Source organism: Podarcis erhardii (assembly GCF_964252035.2).
Source record: "Podarcis erhardii genome assembly, chromosome: 1".
Classification (NCBI taxonomy): Eukaryota; Metazoa; Chordata; class Lepidosauria; order Squamata; family Lacertidae; genus Podarcis; species Podarcis erhardii.
In genome coordinates, this window is record NC_138497.1 from 78404804 (window position 1) to 78426711 (window position 21908).

Here is a 21908-nt window from a genome sequence, read left to right on the forward strand (position 1 = left end):
AAAGAGAGAGAGGAAGATGTTTAGTTTGTTTGTCATGCTGTACTCACAAGCGCTGCTTGCTGCACTGGAGCTTCCAGGCTAGACATGGAGATACAGAGAGAGGAGTGGGGGATAAAAGATCACACATTCCCCATTGCAATTTCCCCTTAACAGTACAAGATGCCAGTGTGATGCTACCGTCACATACAAAAAGTCAGCAGCACAGGCTAGGATCATGGAAGGTGCAGGTGAGCAGTGCTCAGATTGTCCTTGCATGCCTCAATACTGACCTTTGACACCCTGGCTATCCTAGTCCTGCCCCTTCCTAGTCCCGTCATTGGCTCATAAGCAGAAAGTGCCACGTGAGCTGACTGAGGTCCAGGGGAAACTTGGAGCCTCCAGAGTCCCCAGGCTGACGGTCGTCACACTGCTGTGTTTCATTCGGTCTGAGAAAGTGAGTCAGGTGTACAAGTGAGAACACAAGCTGCATAGAGTGGGCTGCTCTGCAAAATGAGATTCTCCACTGGCAGAATGGGCTCCGTTATCTCTCAATAAAACCTGCACCCCGCCGAGTGCAAGTGGACTGTGCGACACCCAGATGTAATGCGCGAGCCACCCGTTGATGTGGTAACTGTTTATTGTCACACGATAAATGCAAACAAATCACTTGGAAAAACCATCTACTTGTTATATTGTAAAACATTAAATGACAGCTTTGTTACTGAAAGCTGTTTCAAACAACACATTTGTCTGCACAAACCATCCTGATATCTTTTGCATGTTGACAGTTGACATACAGAACTGTCCTGAGAAATTAATGTGTGAATTGGAAGATCGTAGAAAAATCATCTGCTATTGCAGGAACGAACGTTTTTATAAGTCATTCCATGGAAAGTAAAGGGAAATAGGGTCCCTGTTGTTAGGTTGGAAAAATATATACGTAGTGGCTTTCTCTCCTCCTTACTTTTTAAAAAAGTTGTTGTTGTTGTTGTTTAATTAAGCATATAAACAATTGCTAAAGTAGGAAATAACAAACAACTTGTCCCAATAAAATCATATACATTTGTCTTGCTATACAACATCTCATTTGGCTGCTCTAAAAGATCACACCACATTTCCCTGTGAGTGTTAGGTGGATTCTTACCACTATCCAAACAATTTATACTGTATATTCAATGATTTTTTTTTGCCATGTATTATAAAAAGAATAGAGATGGTGTTTGCCCTTTGCTGTTCTGACCTGACATGTTAGTTTCTCTGCCAATGCTATTGACCACCGACTATTATACCAAGAATCAATGTTCAGCCCAAAGCCAGTTTTCCAGCATCCATGGCTATCTCCATATGGGCAACCTCTGGCTATCTCCCCCCCCCCACCTTTGAGATAGAATCCAATCACTTTTTGGCACTTCACACACAATACATTTTTGCCCACTGTCCTGAACTGCCCTAGGAACATGTTCACATACAGAAAAAATACTGAACCAAGAGTGAGCAAATAGATGCATTTGTAGAGGGTTGTTTGGGTTTTAAACTTATTCCAAGATAGCTCTTCAGAACACTCTGTATATGGGGTGCTACTATATCTAAGTTTTACTCAGAGTAGATCTAATGAAATCAAAGACCCTAACAGGTTCATTAATTTCAATGGGTTTAACTCTGGAGTAAAACTTAGTTGAACACCACCCTTGGAAATTAGGCCTTTTTCTTTTGGAAAGAAAATTAGGCCCTTTCAAATATGTTACGTACAACATCTAAGGACTTCAGGCACTTAGTTATGTTATTTCACCGTCAAAACAAAACGGGGGACTGTCAAGCCTGGGTTTTCAGTTATTTGGTTTCTTGAAAAAGAAGCGCACAGTGCTGGAATTGCCTGTAGTTTCATAACCATGTATTCGGTTACCTAGGCACAGTAACACTAAACCTTCCTGAAGAGTAAGGCACCTTTATTTTATAGAGGGCTGTGCAAAGTAATATGACACATCTAGAACTGCCATCTTAAGCACACAAACTTGGAGGAGAGTACAAAGGGGCTGATTTCTGAATAAGCACGGTCAGATTGTAGGCCAAAGTCCCCCTGATTACCATTTATATGGCGCCAGTCCTATGGCAACTCCCAGTGTCGCAATACTTAGAAAAGCAAACAAGATAATCCTACCTGGCTGAGAGATGGCTTCCCAGCTTCTTCTTGGCTTTCCTCATCAGATAGTGGCAGACTTTTCTCGTCTGCTCCTTCATCCACCTGATATCCTCAGGGACATCTGGCAGCCATTCAAGCAACCTGAAGGAGACAGGTGACCAACAGGGACGATGTTACGTAACACAGGCCATTGCTACACTGCAAGCACGAAGGAGCACCAGCCACATTGCAGCTTTGCAAAGGTGTTCTTAAAAACAGCCTGCACAAGGGCGCCTCTTGTGACAATGGCAAGTATTCACATAAAGAGCATGCCTCCCCTTGCTAGAGTAGACCAGTGACCTTTCTCGTCCAGAATCCCATTTCCCATGGTGGCTAACTAGGTGTCTATGGGAAGCCCAGATGCAGCACATGAGAGCAAGAGTTTGTTCCTGCTACTGTTTCCCAGTGGCTGATAGCCACCTCTGACCCTGCACATAGACCTCATGGCTAGTAGCCATTGACAACCACATGGGAGAGGGTTCTTGGCTTTCAATAAATTCCCTTGGAGTGGATTTTACCCTTGTTTTATTTAGAACCAAGTCCCACAGAATAGCAAGTTCTTAACGATGCAGATAATACAGCAATCTAGGTCCCAATCACAAGCATTTCCCAAAAGCATATCAGAAACAGGATTTAGAGCATACCTGACAGTGAAGGAGAGAGCCGACTCCAGAGGAAGAGTGTATGGAAGCATCAAGGTAGAGGCCAGGCGCACAGGCAACAGGTTGGCAATGCCAGTGAACAATCCCCTCCTCTCAGCACAGGCTTCCAAGAGGGCTGGAGATGGAGACAGTGAGTTATTCCAGTCACCAATTCAATGGGGAAAGCAGAAACTGCCCCTCTCAATTTTTAGAGGAGAGACATCTGTCCAAAATTTAGCCCTCTTGTGGCTCCAAACATCAGCCCAAAAGGCAAGGAATAAAAATACAGTATAAGACTTCGCCCAGCTCATGAGAAGCAACCAGAGGGATTTCTATTACTCTTTTTCCCCAGAGAAAGAGACCAAGCCTGCTTTGTTTGCCCCATGCCTCATTTAAAAGGTAGTATTCACTATAGAACTTGAATGCCTCTGAAACCTTCAATTCTGTTGGGCTGTATGAGTTAGCAACATGTTATTGCCAGGGCCCTGAAGGCCCTGCAGTTCAAAAAAACAGCATTAACTTGTAATTTCTCAATGCAGGTGTAGGTTTGAAATGAAGTGAGGGACTTCACATGCTACAACAGGAGTGGGAATTGGAAACACAAGTCACCAACATTTTAAAAGCAATTACTGGATGTTCAGACTACTTTGAAGATCCACAAAATCTCTCTAGCCATAAACATGCATCTACTACTAAGCAGGGGGACCAAGAGGTTTGTTATAGGCGGGAAGATTGTGTCAATTCTAGAGCTGGCAGCAAATCACTTTATTCATCTCTCCTCAACACTGATCCCCATCTTATCTGTCTACAGGCATTTCCAGACAATTTTGCTGGTTTTTATGCTTCTGTGTCCACTATCCGTTATCTCATGAGTCACCTAAGAGAAGTTCCAATAGGAAAATAAAAAACTATAGCCAGACCCTAAATCAAGGCAGGCAGCCTGTTCTTCTCAGATACCAACTTTACTGGGCAGTGGAGGTTGGAACCAGAGTTTCAAGTCAGTGCTGTGCACCAGCTTCAGAATTTCCACATGCATATGTGAACACATGCACACTTTCAAAACATTGCTCAGTACACTTGTGTTATTAATGGGAAATAGAGATTTTCTGAAGTCCTGCGATATGTCTGCAGGGGGCCATGGAGCAAATTGTATCCCCTTACATTAGCCATAGGGATGCAGGTGGCGCTGTGGATTAAACCACAGAGCCTAGGACTTGCCGATCAGAAGGTCGGCAGTTCAAATCACCACGACGGGGTGAGCTCCCATTGCTTGGTCCCAGCTCCTGCCAACCTAGCAGTTCGAAAGCACGTCAAAGTGCAAGTAGATAAATAGGTACCGCTCCAGCGGGAAGGTAAACGGTGTTTCCGTGCGCTGCTCTGGTTCGCCAGAAGCGGCTTAGACATGCTGGCCACATGACCTGGAAGCTGTATGCCGGTTCCCTTGGCCAATAAAGCGAGATGAGCGCCGCAACCCCAGAGTCAGCCACGACTAGACCTAATGGTCAGGGGTCCCTTTACCTTTACCTACATTAGCCATACTGCCCACCCTGTGTATTTCATGTATTCACAGTTTCCTAATTTACCTTTGGACATGGCCAATTATGGCCAACTATACAATGAAATCAATTTAACCGTCATGGCTTCCTCCGCAGAGCCTGGAACTTGTAGTTCGACTATGTACCAGGGAAACCAAATCATCTGCACAGAACAAAATAAAACGCATGCATATGTGCAGAATGGGAATGTCTATCTTTTAGCCTCTCAACATTCTTTTTTCTTCCGCTTCTCCCGTTTTCTCCCAACAAAGGAGAACTTGTGGTGGAGGCCCAACATCAGATGCTGCTGAACTACATGTTCCTCACCCCTAGAGCATTATAAAAGCCTCAGCCTAGTCTGTGTAATGAGGAGAGCCTTGGGTTAGACACAGACACACAGCAGCCTCTCCAACCCAAGATCATACCTTGGTTCAGTTTAGGAGGCAAGTGTTCAAGAATGTGATCTTCAGCCTCTGCCAGTGCAGCATTCTCTCTCAGCTGGTCCTCTTCCCCTGCCTCCTCCTCCTCCTCCTCTTCTTCAGCATTCCTCACCCCAGCACCATTTTCAATAGCCAGCAAAGGGTTGGTGGGTCTTGGATGATGGAGAAGACCTGAGGAAGAAGGGAGAAGGAACTGTTGTGCTTCAACCAAAAACTTAATATGCTTTGCAGATTATCTTTCCTGACAGTGGAGAAAGTGGCAGTCACAGCCAAAAGCCACCTGCTGTCACGGAGGATATCATGTACAATAAGCACTGGGCATGAAATTGCCACCAAGGCATGTGAAACAGCTGTGCAAGGCAAGAGGGCTTACAAAGCAGAGAGAAATAGCTCCTCAGGAAAAGACTCAGTGGGCATCAATGCTACACTCTTTTTGGCACCAGGTTAAAACTTATTTGTTTACTCAGACTTTTTTTTTTAAGTGCTAAATTTGTTTTTGGAACTTTTTTAAAAAAAACCACAGATATCTTAAAACAATAGATCTATGGTGGATTATGTTTTCCTTCCTTTGTTGCTATAACTGTATACTGCCATCGGATCTGTTTGAATAAAGTTTAGTTTACAAATATTTAAAAGAATATTGTAACACGTATGTTGTACATACTGTGTGCTGTCTAATACCTAGAAGTATCGTGCAGCAGAAGTATGTCGTTTCTTGTAAAACATGCGCATGGAGGGACATTCAAATGTTAAATCCTGCCCACCAATATACCCCACCTCTGCAGACTGAAGCAACGTAGTTCTAAGAACTCAGTACCACGTGGTTTATCTATCCAGGGACCTCCAACTCCCAATAGTCTGTGATCTACTCACAGTATAAAAAAACTGGCAGTGATCTACTCATTGTCGTAAAAAGACTGGCAGTGATCTACCCAAAGGTTGTGGAGCTTTTTTTAGGAAGCCAAATTTGGTGGGAGTTTTTTGGTTTTTTGTTGTTGTTTGGTTTTTTGGTTTTTTGTAAGGAGATCACTGAGGGGCCAGAGATCTACCAGGATCTACCAGGAATACCCCGTTACCTACCAGTAGATTGCAATGTACCTCTTGGACATGCCTGAAGTGGTACCTCGGGTTACAAACACTTTGGATTACAGACTCTGCTAACCCGGAAGTAGTACCTCAGGTTAAGAACTTTACCTCAGGATGAGAACAGAAATCGCGTGGCGGCGGTGCAGCAGCAGCAGGAAACCCCATTAGCTAAAGTGGTACCTCAGGTTAAGAATGGTTTTAGGTTAAGAACGGGCCTCCGGAATGAATTAAGTTTGTAACCAGAGGTACCACTGTATATGCCTACACATTCTGTAAAGTACCATTTGAATTCTAGAACTACTATACATAGCTTCAATAAGAAGTCCCAAGTAGATCCTTTCACACCTGCAACCATAAGAAATCTTTGGCTGTCACCAATTCAATTTCCTCTCTAATTGCCTTCTCTGGGGTAGCACAGTGGGGTTGCTGAATCATGTAATATAAGAACATAAAAAGAGCCCTTCTGGATCAGAGCAAAGCCTTAGTTGGTTAAGTATCCTGTTCTCATAGTGCCCAACTGTTGCCTGTAGGAAGCACACAGGCAAGACCTGAACTGCATCAATGTAGTTGTAAGGACAAAAAATACAGTGCACAAGATTGCTGCACTACAGACAGTCACCACAAGGTGGCACTATAGACACAAACAGTGTGCTCTGGCCACAGCTCATGCCAGAATAATAGGCAGAGTGCTAGAGAAGCATTGTTATGCTCTTGCACAGCTTCCATTAAATTAATTTTGTACAGAAGAAGACCCCAGTGGATCATACCCAGTGCCATTTTGCATCTAGGTGATCAAATACAAAATAGACTCTCTTGTCATATCCAACATTTTGCTTTCATTCAGCGATTTGTGTAGGAGTATGTAAAACCTCTTGGTTTACTCAGAACTTTTCTAATTATGTAGAATGGAAAAGGTGCTCAACCTCAGCTAAGTGGAAATACAATTGGTAATAATGAAGCTGGCTGCTGCTTAGGTACTATTAAAAATGTTTTCTGCATAGCAACAACTGGTTAGATGGGACAACTGAGGGTTAAGCATGGCGGCCAATGGATTTTATGCACAAACAGGACACAAGGAAACTTATAAAGCAGAGAAGAAAAATGTTTTTACACAGTTTTACTTTTGCTAGAAAATTTGGGTGGGGAGGGAAGGCAAACCCTTTTGCTAAGTGCTTACCATTCTTTTTCAAGAAGTGCAGTGCATCCCTGTATCCTTGCTTGCACATGTCCCGCAGAACCTGCACACAGAGATAAAGGAGAGCCAGTTATGATGATGAAAGCCTGTCTCTAAACATTCCAGTTGGAAGGGCAAGAGGTGCTTGTTTTCTGGTTACAACCATTGCTACCCCAACAGTGTTTTCTACTGCAGCAACAAAAGAGGGGGAAAGGGCAGAAAGCAAGAACGGACCAACAGCATTTGTTATGTTGCTAACTAAAGGAAGAGGCAGGAACACGGAGGAGACATGTTATGGTCTGGGCAATGGCTCTGAATGAACACCCATGGGGGAAGAAAGAAGGCCAACAAAGGAATGTCAATCTACACCAACTGAATACAGTCCATAAGCATTTCCAAACAATGCCTAATTGAAGGTATTTTCAGGTGTCTTCATGTTATTCCAACGGGATTAAAAAAGGCATTCAGTGCATTCCAAAAGTTTTGAAGGCTTCTTGTCCCATCACTTAAAAAAAACAAGTCAGATTAAATCATAGAATGAACATTTGCCACTCCAAATTAGGCTACCTGTCAACATCCTCTAAAGAATGGGAGTGGGAGTCCCAAGTTACACACCATATGCCCGTCTCTCAGAAATGGGTGGCACAAACACCACTGAAGCTTTATGGTTTCTATAGGTGCGTAAGCTCCATCCAACACCAGTGGGACTCACTTCCAAGTAAACATGCACAGTCTTGTGTTAGAAGCATAAGGGCTAAGACAGATGAAATGCTCTGATGAAGAATGACTACAATGATTTGTATTTAGAAAGTATATAAATTCAGGTTGCCTGAAGTTCCTTCAAATGAAGAGCCATAAACAATGTTTACCATCTATGGAAGCTCAAGCGTCACTACAAAAATATAGACAATCATGCTGGGCTCTCACCTGAGGCTCTGGTGGAAACAGGGCCTTTGAAAGGCGGTAGAGGTTGCGCATGTTGAACTGAATGCTGGTATTCGTGACCCTGAGCTCATGGATGTTTGTGGAGCTGTCCCGTGGACAGATATCACTCTCCCCAGAGAAAGGGGACACCGTGATGGTGTTCTTCAGCTCATACTGTGGCAGGTTGTCAGAAATCCCTCCATCAACATACCTCTGGGAGGAGAGAAAGAATGACAAGGAATCATTGAAGGCTTTATTATACAGATACAGTTTACAGTCTGTCCCACCCCCAAATTTCCAAACACTTATAGGCAATTGCAAATGTACCAGTTCGCAGTTGCTTGGCGAGTCTGGCAGGTTATAGCAGCCATATTCAGGGGGTGTGAATTGCCACCAATATACTGATGACACACAGCTCCATCTGTTTCATTGGTGCCTGGGGAACCAGGAATGGGCTGGATGTGGGCCAAGAAACAGAAGCTGAATCTAGATAAGCAGAGGTGCTGTGGTTGCACAGAGTCCGAGAATCAGCAGAACACCCTTATTCTGGAAGGGGTTGCCCTTGTTTGCATCCTTTCCTGAATAGAGATAGCCTGGCCACTATTATCCATGCTCTGCTGTCCTTCAGATTAGACTACTGTCATGTACTCTTTGTAGGACTGCTCTTTCAAAATGGTTCAGAAGTTGCAACTAGTGTAAAATGCAGGGGTCCAGAGTACTAAAACAGCTGCACAGCTTGCCAATTCTCTTTAGAGCCCAAGTCAAAGTGCTTATGTTGACATTAAAATAAGAGAACTTCTCTTTTACCAACCTACCACCTGGGCCTGAAGATCAGCTAAGGAGAACCTCCTGATGGCCACTACAACAGAGGTGTTCAGTAGTGTGAGGATCCACAGTACAGCCTTTCCTGTGGCAGCTCCAAAACAATGGAACTATCTCCCTAATGAGTACTGTAGTGTCTTGCCTACTCTTTCAAGAGGGAGGTGAATACACTCCCCCCCCCCAGGTTTCTGGAGGTTAGGAGGCATAATACACTGAGGTCAGTGAATGGCACCCATTGTCACCTTACATTATCCTCTGTTATTTTAGTTTGTGCTGAGTTTATTTCATATAGATGTTTTAATTGGCCTCGAAATATGCATTTTAGCATTTTAGTATGTTGTGCATCCCCCTGTGACTTTATGATAAAGAGTAGTATCAAAATATCTAAATAAAATGAGTGAGATCCATGGGGTGACAGCAACCAGTGAAGATCCCTAGGCCTTCTACTGACATACCCACTGCCTACCTACATTAGCTGGAAGGCAAGTACTTCTGAACTATTGCTTTACTTATTAATTGTTCGATGCATCTGGCCCAACAGGGCTTCCTGCTTCAGACAGCCGGCTTTTTGCTGTGAGGTATTTGGGAGACTCTTGGGTTGCAATGAGACTGGCTAGAGACAGAGGTGAAGGCTCTGCTGGCTCTAGCCTTATCTGCATGCATATACAGGGCTAAATATGTTTAATCTAGAGGAGAGGGATGCTTTGAGTTTTGATCCAAACTAAAATAAGACCAGGGAGAGGTGATGAAGCAGGCACATCTCCAAAACAAGACATACACACCCCCTCCCAGCTGTTATTGTTAACAACATTATGTAACAAAAGCAATAAATAAATAAAGCTAGCCGTCTATCGGGGACCTTTTGCCTACATTCCAGTTAGGAACAAACTGTTCATGCCAACCTTCTCCACAAACTCCACCACTCTGCTTCTACCAGACACTCCTTGAGTTCACAACCTCAATTTGATTTAGTGCCGTTGCAAATGGGCTTTTCTTAATACCACTCAGCCAGACCAGAATGGAACAGATATCAGGAGAAAAGGAAAAACAAAACCCTTTGGTGCAGCTACCTTTAAACAGTTCACTGTGGCTTGTTCTGAAATGACAATAAACCATGGCTTACTGCAGGAATAAGTTACAGATAGGTAGCCGTGTTGGTCTGCCATAGTCAAAACAAAACAAATTCCTTCCAGTAGCACCTTAAAGACCAACTAAGTCAGTTCTTGGTATGAGCTTTCGTGTGCATGCACACTTCTTCAGATACACAGAAGAAGTATCTGAAGAAGTGTGCATGCACACGAAAGCTCATACCAAGAACTGACTTAGTTGGTCTTTAAGGTGCTACTGGAAGGAATTTGTTTTGCAGGAATAAGCTGATGTGTTTCAGGCTTGCACCATCTTCCTTCCCTTCTTATTCTCCAACATGGCTACAAGGAAACTGGAAGCCTTAACTTCCAATTTCAATTAACAACAGCTTAGCATACTATTAAAACCCTGAACTGTGGTCAACTGAAACAAGCCACCGTAATAAAACTATGGTTTGAAGTTTGCTCCTTTTGACAAAGCGTAGTCACAGCGTGTCAGGGTTCAGACATTATGGTTTATTTTCAATAGTAAAATGGCCAAAAAATAACATAGAAATGATAAGTAACATTAAAAAGTATGTAAACAAGCCTAGCCAGGGTTCAGACATTATGTTTAACTGCAGTTAGTTTAAGGCAGGGGTAGGCAACCTAAGGCCTGGGGGCTGGATGCGGCCCAGTCGCCTTATAAATCCGGCCAGTGGACGGTCTGGGAATCAGCGTGTTTTTACATGAGTAGAATGTGTCCTTTTATTTAAAATGCATCTCTGGATTATTTGTGGGGCATAGGAATTCGTACATTTCCTCCACCCCACCCCAAATATAGTCCGGCCCACCACATGGTCTGAGGGACGGTGGACCGGCCCCCTGCTGAAAAAGGTTGCTGGTCCCTGGTTTAAGACAACACCTCCTCACAGCCATGCTGTCAGAGAAGAAAGGGTTTTTTTCAGGAGCTTCTGCCTCACTTCCCTGAGCCATAAGTTGTGGTTTACTGTTATATATGAAATAGTCACATGGGGCTTCTCAGAGAAAGCTGGGCCAGAGGGTTTTTCCTGCCTTCCCCAGATTTATTGCCCTTTGGCCTGGGTGGTGCTGAGCAATCTCCAATTCCAATGGCACTAAAGTCTAAGAGTTCAAGGAAAGGGTGCTGCTGCACTGATAGGTTGTGTGTGCTGTGCCCTCAACAAGAGTGCAATTAGCTGACATGCTGGCTTATTTGCTGCTAGACACACACACACCACCCTTGATGCCTGAAACAGGACTGCATGAAAACAAATAATCTCAAGTTTGGAAAAAAACAAGAGGAAAAACTCCTGACATAGTGCTACACAGATCTATTTTCTTAAGGCAATATTGTTGGCACCCTTGTCAGGCACTAGATAAAACACAGCTGCATATAGCAGGGAGTTTCACCACTTTACGCAAGTCATGACAGACACATATTAAATACCCATTTTATGATCTGAAGATTATGACTAATACAGACTTTGTGGCTTCAGCATCAAGCAAGATACTCCCCCTCATCCCTGCTCCCTTTGACTTAATAGCCTGCCTGATGTGTCCCTGGGATGATGACACGATGACTAAAGCTTGTGGCTTATGGCCGTCAGTTCCAACAGGAATGAAAACGAGACAATCAGTAGCAAGCCACTTCTTCGGCTTTAGCCCTCTATGTATAATACGGAGACAGTAACAGCCAACCTTGCAAGGATCACAGCGTGACCTCGTACCAATGCAAACAATTTTGGAAGCCCAAGTCCACAATGGCTTACTTACCACTCCTTGAAGACTGGGAGGGATGAGGCCACAGTACACTGGGATGAAAGTGCTGCAAACACATGCCTGAGAGAGACAGGAAAACACCACATGAAACCTAAATAACATGCGGGGGAGGATTTATGTATCCAGAGCACCAAGTAAATATCATCTGATGGAACAAGTGATAGCTACAAGACAGCCTTTCACCATGAAAACATAGTCAAGTCAGGTGTCCCAGTCCCTGGTGGCTGGGAACCTACAGATTCACATCTAAAGCAACGAGGCAGTCATCATGTTATTACTTGCCTGGATAAGCTCCTCTTTGGAGCTGAACTCCGATAAGATGACATTCTGTCCATCTGAGACCCGCGTCAGCGAGATGCCCAAGCGTCCACTGGCCACCTCATGCCCGTTGTCTGGCAGGGTCTTGTATAGGCAGGTACGGATGATTTTCACTAAGTTGAAGGAGGGGTGCAAGGGGCCAAGAAACCTCTTCCGAGCCTCCTTAGAGACATGGATGATGTTTGCACCAGCCTCACCTAAGGCACAAGAGAACAACGGACGTTAGGAGGGCGCTGCTGCATGATACTAAGCTAGCAGGCTTTACACGTTAAGGCACTCTAAACAGCAGTTATCTCTGAAATGCAGGTATCACAATGACAGGCGGTTTCAGAATCACAAAACTATGGTACTGCCGAGAAAGAGAAACGGACAAAACAGCTCATGGAAGGCTTGTCAGTGACTGAAAGGACAGTTAGAATTTGAGTTTCAGCCTTGTTATATTCTGTCAGCAAACACTGCTGTTTTAATGATGGTTTTAAAATTACAGAATGGCAATGCCCTTTGTGCCATTTGTAATAGAAATCATGCAATTAAATAGTCCTGAGGAGGAAGTACATGGTTCCCCAAACAGGTTGCACACTGCAAGAAGCCGCAGCCACTAAGCAGTTTGTTGCAGCATGCACCCATGTTTCGAATGTTGAAATTTTAGTATAGTGAGTAACTTCTGTTTGCCAATCTAGAGCGTCATTGGGAAATGACCTCACTGCCATAAGCCCGTCCCTTATTCCCCACCCCCCATATCCAGAGTTGTTTACCTTCTCATGCAGTTCCCCCTGCTAACCACAAAAATATACTCAAGGTTAAGTATAAAACAAATCTACCATGTTAGAATAGGCTATTCTATTTTTTTCTTCTATTACGTGATCACTGGTTTTCAAACTTGGATACTGCACATCTATAGGATACTATCTAATAAAGCAGCCAGCAGGAATTATGTAGCTTGACTATGTCTTAGTTCTTGAAACATGGTCTCATCATGAAATCAGCAGCAATCTGGCATATTTGTTCTTGCACCACAAAACCCTACTGCACCATATTCACTACCTCAAAATATTAGTCAAGGAACATTTAAATTGATGCAAATTACGACCAGAAAATCATAAACATTAACTGGAGAATAATTTGTTACTTCTGCTATGCAGTGGCATGCTCACATGGAATATTTCAGAGCATCTTGGCTGGCCCAGTGCATCTTGGGGAGCTCAGCATTCCAGGTGTAAAAATAATAAAACTTCTATGATCCCTTACTGGCAGATGAAAGTTAAGTGTCGAAATAAGCCTCCATTGTGGATTTTTAAGGTAAAGGTAAAGGTAGACCTGCCCGTACGGGCCAGTTGTGTCCGACTCTAGGGTTGTGTGCCCATCTCACTCTAGAGGCCGGGAGCCAGCGCTGTCCGGAGACACTTCCGGGTGACGTGGCCAGCGTGACGAAGCTGCTCTGGTGAGCCGGCACCAGAGCAGCACACGGAAACGCCGTTTACCTTCCCGCTAGAAAGCGGTACCTATTTATCTACTTGCACTTTAGGGGTGCTTTCGAACTGCTAGGTGGGCAGGAGCTGGGACCGAAAGACGGGAGCTCACCCCGCCACGGGGATTCGAACCGCTGACCATGCGATCGGCAAGCCCTAGGTGCTGAGGTTTTATGCACAGCGCCACCCGCGTCCCGCAGATGAAAGTTAAGTGTCGAAATAAGCCTCCATTGTGGATTTTTAAAAGAGCACTATTGGATGAAACCAGACTATTCCAATCTAGCATCCCACTCTCACAGTGGCCAACCAGATGCTAATGGGAAACCCACATGCAAGACATGTGTGCAACAGCACACTCTACACTTGTGTTCCCCCAGCGACTGGTATCCAGGGCAAACGGCTTTTGATACTGAGTTATCCCATAACTCAGTTATCATGACCAGTAGCTATAACGATCAGTCAGGGATGCTGAAGTTGTATCCTGCATTGCAGATCCTGCACTGAGCAAAGATTCTAAGATTGTTAAGTGGGTGTTGGTCCACAATAATTCTTCATACTACCAGGCCTAAAAGACACTCCCCCAGTACACACACACACATACACACAATAAATTGAATTTCAAGTGCTTTGACTTCCATGTTCCTCTACTGCTCTGATGTCAATCAAAGGATACTACAGTGTCACTCAGCTACAGCAAATGCAACACTGTGGGATATTCAGTCCTCCACATTCTATAACTGACAACCTGGCTACAGCCCTCTTTGACTCACATTGGAGCGGCTGAGGAAGTGGAAGCCAAAATGTTTTGCTATAATTAATTTGATCAGTTTGTGAGTCACTGTAATAAATACATGGTATTAGTGATTAAATGCATCCTTCCACGATTCAGAGCGAACTTGTCTGAAGTACTGTGTGAGATACTGCCACCAACTTTGATACACAAACCCCCACAAAGGAAGACTGATTTCCCCAAAGAGAACTTCTTAAGCTTGGCAGCAACACAGGCTTTGATTCAGTCTTCAGAGTTCTGTTGGACAGGAGTGAACTGGGCAAAACAACAACAACCCAGCAATTCTTTCCCTATTGAGACGGTTCCACTGCTCTATCATGTCGCTCCAAAACAGTCCACAGTTGTGGGAACAAAAGCTCAGCTGCTTCATTCTTAACTGTCCCAGTGATCTGCAGTGGGTCAGAGGCTGACTTAGTAGAAAAACAAAGACTCCCATTTTCCCACTTCCTCTCTAGGGCATGCCAGCCAGAAAAACTTGCAAAAGGCAAAGGGGGTAGGGGAGAGACAGTGGGCAGAGACTAAAAGCTGTCAGATTCAAATTGGCAGAACTCACACAATGAACCTAGACTGATTTGTTAGGACTTGTGTTCACCTATCTGCTACCCTCATATCTTGTGGTAGCAAATTCCTTAGTTTATCTGCACTGTATAAAGTAGTTCTTTCTTTTGTCAGTTCTGTATCTCCCACCATTTGGCTTTGATGGATTGCCATGGCTTCCAGTATTATTGGAAAGGAATAAAAACTTCTGTCTACCTTCTACACACCATGCATCATTTTATATATCTCTATCATATCCTGTCTGACCCATTATTTTTCTAAGCTAAAAAGCCCCAAATTGCCCCTGACCCTGGAGGTACATCAGCCACCATGACTAGCAGCCATAGCCTGCTCCTCCTTGGATTCCTGCAATAGAGAGGTGCTCTTGGCATCCCTCCTGGAGGAGACCGATTTTAGGGAACAACCAAGCCCTTGCAATATACACTAAAAAAAAATCCTGGTTTTAATATATATACCGTATTTATTTTAATGTTTAGATTAGTTGTACTTCTAGCCTGTTTTTCACCAAATAGCCCCAGGGCAGCTTAACGAATATATAATTAAGGTAAGTACAGCTGCACAATTAAAAACAAAATAAGAACCACAAAGACAACCGACAACAAAACAATAGCAAGGAACTGCAGTGTAGGAGTGCTGATATTGCAGATTAGAGATGTAGTCAGAAAATGTCAACTGTTTTCACAATCACAGTTTTTGGTGCTGACAACCCCAATATCCTTTCTTAGGTTTCTAGCGAGAGCACATAAAAACCAGCAGATTGTGCTCTGCTTTTCATAATGCTGCCAGCAAATATGCAAAGCGAGTAGCACCTGCAACAAAATGTTAACAGTGTGCAGTGCTTCTGTTTATGGGTGCAGGTTCCAGAATATTCCATTCTACTACCCCTCACAAAAAAGTCAGCATTTAATGGCCATTGAGAATGCACGGTGTTCACTGAGTTGCTTTGGTTCCTGAAGATTTTTTGCAATTCTTAAAATCTTGAGGCTCCCCAAAGCCTGCTGACTCCATGCACAAGGGAAGGTTAGTGATGTTTTGGCTACATAAGGATCCAAACTTGGAGAAGTGAGGATGCTGTGAGTATATGTTGGATTGAGCACTGCACACACACCATCAACTACATGAAAACTGACCAGAAATACTGGCAGATATCTAGAGGAAAGCTGCTTTTAAAACTAGTTTTCTAATTATGGGTACAAAAGAAGGAGAGATGAAATAAGTCCCAATGAGTTTCTTTAGAGTGGCTGCACAGAAGCTGTGATGCTACTTTGCCTTTGCTGCCCTGGACCCACGAAGACAAAAAATAATCTACGAAACAGTCTACACTCTTATTTTGCAGTGCCACTAGGGTCATGGGCAACATTTGGAAACTGACGTGGCAAGGCATCACTGAGGCTGGGACTGTAATTATTTAACTCCCCAGGCACATGTACACTTTGCACTCTTAAGCACTGGGTTGCAGGGGGAGAGAGGCAAGCCTTCCCTAAAATTAGGGAAAGCCAGAAGCGAAAGGAATAGCTCCTCTTCAGCTGACCTTTATTTCCTCTGGAAGGGGGTCCTTACCAAACATATCAGTACAGTTCTTATGCATAAAATGTGTCCTTTACTTGTTTAAAAGCAAGAACATAGCTGTGTACCTTGATAGTGCCAAATAACCTTTAAGGGGGACATGGATAGAGTGAACTTCAGACTTCCTAGAAGAGAGATTCAGCTTGGATGTACTGCCAAAGGAGAGTGGATTTATTTGGATAGACTCCAAAGTAGATGACAGCAGTGATGATAGTTGAGCATGTGCTATAACCTTATGAAATGCTATGTATACACACTCACACACTTTAACAGAAGAAGGCCACCAGCAAGCTGAGCTTTGGCAATGCTAGATAGGATTATTAATGGAAATTAGAGAACTCACACTAGAGTGCTGAAGGAGAGGGAAGGTGACTCCTATTGAGGGATCACAGTAATAAACATCCTTAAGCTATTATCTCCAGTTCCTAGCATAAAAGATGGGTGGTCTCAATTTGTGTGTATGCCCAATCTCTCTTCATCCCTCACCCAGGGAGCTATTCAGCTAGGCTTTACTGGAGCAGATCTACTTACCTTAATGGACCCAACTTAATCATGTTTATTAATTTCAGTGGATCTTCTTTAAATAAAACCTAGCTGAATACAACCTCTAATATTTTGGTCAACCATCTCAATATTGTTTATAATATGCTCTTCATTGCAATGCAGCTCCATAGAGGGTTACAAATAAAATACAAACTTACATTATACTACAGTGCCTTAGAAAACAAGGCAATTAATTACAAGCATAAAATGAAAAAAAAACCCACATCAAGCCTGACACTAATATCCACCAAAGTCCTGAGTGAATAGAAAGGCTTTCACCTGGCACTGGAAATTAACGAAGTAGGGCTTTATTTTTCTATGGAAACTTTCCATTTCATAAATTCTTAAGTTCACAATGAACAGATGCCAATTGCAAATACAGTATTAAGCAAGCTTGTTACCTTTCTTTACTAAGTACAAGAAAAACAAATATGCTAAATTAGACCACTCTCTAGGGCAGGCATCCCCAAACTCAGCCCTCCAGATGTTTTGGGACTACAACTCCCATCATCCCTAGCTAACGGGACCAGTGGTCAGGGATGATGGGAATTGTAGTCCCAAAACATCTGGAGGGCCGAGTTTGGGGGTGTCTGCTTTAGGGCATCAGAAAATTTCCCAATTGAAATTACCCTAATTGTATTTTGATTCTTGAAAAAGAAATCCAGAAAACCCAACATCCCCAACATCACTGCAGGAAACTCAAGTGGTGTAAACTCCAGTCACATCTCAGAGGGATTCCAAAGCTGGGGCACCAACCCAGAGACGGCTTATCACTGCATAACAAGCTTCCCACAGAGGAATTATAGCTAAGAGAACCTCTGCATCAAATCTCAACAGTTAGGCAGGGCTGTACAGATGGAGGCCCTATTCCAGACAACCTAACCTTAAATTGTGTGGGGCTTATAGCCATGTTTGTTTGGGGTGCTGCTACATGACCACCACATACAAGCTGCCCTGGTTCCCACCAGATTCTTCTCCCCTCCTCCATCTCCATAAGCCCTCCCTGCTGGTGCCCAGAAGCTCTAATTTGGGGAAACCCTGTAACTTCTCATAATCTCCCAATACTTAAACCAACAGAACCAAGGTGGGGAACCTTTGATCCTCCAGATGTTGCTGAACTAGAGTTCTCAGCAAGCATAGCCAGTGGCCAGGGTTGATAGGAGTTGTAATTCAGCAACATCTAGAAGGCCAGAGGTCCCACACCACAGCAACAGAGAGACACAAAACAATTAGAAGCACCACCAGCTCTCTTCCCAGGAAGGGTCAATTTGACCTGCAAAAATATTCAACTCACAAAAGCAAAGCAATTCAAATTAGTGGCAAATAAGATTTATCTGCAAGCAAGAGATGGCATAGCTACTGACAGTCATTCTGGAAGCCCCGGTTCTTCTTGGGGAGGATCCATCTCAGAGCAAAGGGCACTAGCTAAAGCCAGGAACATTCCAGCTTCATTAGGTATTCCATTACAGACCAACACAGAGGGCATTTTAACATGTGAGGCTTAAAAAGCATTCCAAGAGGAATGTAAAGCTATACTGGCCAAAATACACACCCACTTGTACGGGGGGGGGAGGGGGGAGGGAGCACAGCCATGATTACAGATGAAGGGATAACTAAATAAATTCCAAGGCATCAAAATGGTCTCACAAGGGCATCAGAAAGGGCCCAAGGATATGATTTGCGTGACCTGGAAGGAGACACTTTGAATTTAAGACTGAAGAATGCAAACCTTGATTGAGAAAGTTGGTGCTGTCTCTGTTGCGTGAGGAAAGGGGAACAGGCAGAGGGATTCTGGAGGTGTGGAGCTGCAAAGAACAAATGTTTGTCCTTTCAAAACATGTGGTTTCAGATACTGGAGACTGATATTGCACAATGGCAAGCAGAGGCGGATTTAGGGAAGCACAACTGGTCTTGTCACACTGGGTGCAGAGCCTCAGGGGCACCACGACTATGAGGTAGAATGGAAAGGGAGAGGCTCGATGGGGTGGGGTGCCGAATTTTGGTGTTGCACAGGGAGCTGATGAAATGGGAGACCTCAAGGTCTGCCACTGTTGCAAGGGCTATCATTTAGTCAGCTTTCCACCTCCAAGGTATGCCAGCTACATTTTAAAAACAGACCATCTCAAAGAGACCCAACATGATACAGGAGATGGGATGGGAGATGGACCATTTCAGACAGAAACAGCCACTCTGCAATCGGGCTAGACTGTTTCTAACTATGAGGCACATGCAATCCCCCACCCCCATTGTAACATTGTGATGGGAGTAGCCAGAGCTGTGGAACTTGTTTTCTTCAAGAGCTCTTTGGAACAGATGCTATAGGCCTTATCTATCAAGGTCACCCTACTCTATACATCTGGGCATCAACCTCATTAAAAGAGCTGCTTCCCAACAATGTAAGATCTGCACAGATTTATCAAACACTGATTCCAAAGCATCCTTCTGCCTCTTCCCAGTTGCAAATCATCTTATTCCAGCCAGGATCATGACAGCTGCCGCCTGGATTTTCCTACAAGGCTACCATGACACACTGGTTGCTCTTTCTCTCTCCACCACTTGGCAATCTGCTTTACATCACACCCTTCCTGTTTTCACACATTCCATATCTGTTCCAGCAGGCTTTGCTTTTCGCCAATTTATTTTTCATCCCTGAAGAAAAGAAAGGCAGCAACACCAGTCAGTACTTCACACACACACACACACACACACACACACACACACGTATTGCAAATGACAGGGAGCCAGCTAAGTTACCTGCAGCTGAGGCTGGGGGTACTTACTAAAGGTAGAGGTATTCAGTGGGCAGACCCAAGATAGCAACTCTCCAGTCAGCAACCATATCATAGATTCCTCATAGCAGAAATTGGGGAAGGGGCTTCTTTCCTGTCAAAGTTTCAATTTTCCCAATTCAGCAGTCCCAGTGTCCAGCAGTATCCCATGCCTGCCTCATTTTATTTGCTAACTTTGGGGAAGTTTAACAAAGGCACCAGAAGAGGCTGCCTTAGACTAGTAATGAAGCAGTTTTCAACTATATTCTACTCAACAAGAAGCAACCATGTATATCTCCAGTCAGTGGAGGGTGGGGCTGAGATGAACAGCCGAGGAAAACACACTTTGTGGTTTCCCAATAAACAACCAAGCTCCTCTCCTTCTGCTCGCTTTGTTCCTTCTCCATCTGCATATGGCAGTCATGAAACTATCTCTCACAATGTAAGCTTAGAATCCAAAGGGAGGCAAATTTTTGCACATCTGTCAAAAACCCTCAGGCGACCACAGAAACAACTGGTGAAGGTTTATAGTGACTCTTCTTTTTTTTAAGGATCACCCACAGAATAAGTGCAGAGGTTCCTCTAACTAAAAGAAAAATCTGTGGAAAGGGGGACTGTCATAATGATGCCCACCAATTACAATCTACTAAGTGAGTCACAGTATCTTTTTAACATGCTTGTTTTGGGAAAAGAACTCAATGAGTTGGTTTAGCCTTCTAGACCATTATGAAATGCTTTCTGCACACATAGGAACACAGGGTTTCAGGCAAAAGGTCTTCCCCAGCTTCACCTGGAGATGTCAGGGATTGAACCTGGGACCTTCTGCAAAGCAGATGCTCTACCTCTGAGTGACAGCCCTTCCCCGGCTGTTGAGTTGTTGCCTTCTCTGTTAACTACGGCTGCCTCCCAGCCCTCTAAAAGCCTGGAAGCCTCGGAAGATGCTGCAGCAGGTGCCCTTCCTGCCTTGCTCCTCCACTGCTCTTCTGCTCACCCTTCTTGCTGTGGAGCCAGAGAGCCCCACTTTCTGTGGCAAAGTGGAAGAAAGGTGGGCAAAGGCACTAGTGGAGGAGCACAGTAGGAAAGGGTGCATTTTCCTTTGCTGCTCCAGTCTGTTTTTTTCAACAAAACAAAACAAAACAAAAAACAAAGCAGGGACAGATATTATCTCTTAAGTTGGCAGCTGGCAATGCTGTTGTCAATAGACTGCACCACCCTAGAACGCCTTGCCACAATCCGAAAAACAGCAGCAAAAAACAAAACCCCAATAAAGTGATAAATCATTGGAAAAGAACAGAAGTTTATAACCTTGCATGGGAGACAAAGCTTATTTGCAGGCATTAAGACACTCACGTGACTACTGCCTCTTTATGGGGCTTGTTTCCTCAGAAGTGTTGAGAAATGGTGTACACTAGAACAATTTGTTCTGATTTCTGAGTGGCCTTCTGCACTCCCAGGCCTTCCAGTTTCTGAGGTGGGGTGAGGGGTGGTGGGGAAGATGGGGCCAGCTATGCAACTTCTTCATACTCCTCTTTGTTTGGGATGCAGTGCAAAAAGACAAGGAGCCTTTCTTGAACAACAGCAGCCCTATGCTAAAGGCCATTCTCTACGAGGAGAGCACACGAGCCATCCTTCCTACACTACAAGCTGCCACATTTATTTTTTTTAAAAGGTCATCTTGCACAAATATTTGAGAAATGACGCTACACAAACAAATAATTCTGCAAAAGAGAGTTCTTAGAAAGCCTGGCCAAGAGCCATGGCTATGCTTCCAGTTCCAAGGACAGTAAGAACAGCTCCCCATAAAAGTGGGGAACAGATGGTTTCGAATTAATTCAAATTTTATCAAGCTGCATCATGAAAACATAGCTCCCTAGATGGGCCTATTTCCATCCTGGGTAAGCTTAACACAGACTGGCATCAGAATCCTTTTGTTCTGTGGCTTATTGGGTTTGGAGCAATTAAAGCTAGCCTTATTCATCAGTCTCCTTAATTATAAACTATAATTATAAGCTCAGCCTTCATTGTCAGTAGCATTACTTTACTACAATATATAAATGATTCTGGAGAATGAGTAGATAAACCCTCTTTTTTATACAGAAATCTCAACAAGCTCACATACATACATGCTGCACAAGAAGTACAGTATTTTGGCTTTACGCAGTAATGTAAGATGAAAAACATCATGATGGCAAGATATCCCCACTCTGAACCCTACCTTTAGCAGAACTTTCATTTAAGAAAATGAAATGGTT

At 43.8% G+C, this 21908-nt stretch overlaps 1 protein-coding gene across 2 annotated transcripts in view; it reads right to left on the reverse strand.

The window, feature by feature from the left end:
- The window catches only part of PNPLA2 (patatin like domain 2, triacylglycerol lipase), a 42066-nt gene that overhangs the window by 5538 nt on the left and 14620 nt on the right, over window positions 1-21908 (reverse strand). The window contains exons 2-9 of one of the 2 annotated variants that reach the window (XM_081880550.1): window positions 11927-12159; window positions 11639-11704; window positions 7962-8171; window positions 7038-7098; window positions 4760-4945; window positions 2803-2935; window positions 2138-2260; window positions 270-425 (exon numbers count right to left, since the gene is read on the reverse strand). In XM_081880550.1, coding sequence (XP_081736676.1) covers window positions 314-425; window positions 2138-2260; window positions 2803-2935; window positions 4760-4945; window positions 7038-7098; window positions 7962-8171; window positions 11639-11704; window positions 11927-12159 — 1124 coding nt within the window. In that variant the 3' untranslated portion in view covers window positions 270-313. The remainder of the gene's footprint in view (window positions 1-269; window positions 426-2137; window positions 2261-2802; window positions 2936-4759; window positions 4946-7037; window positions 7099-7961; window positions 8172-11638; window positions 11705-11926; window positions 12160-21908) is intronic. The other variant, XM_081880549.1, reaches the window with a different exon arrangement.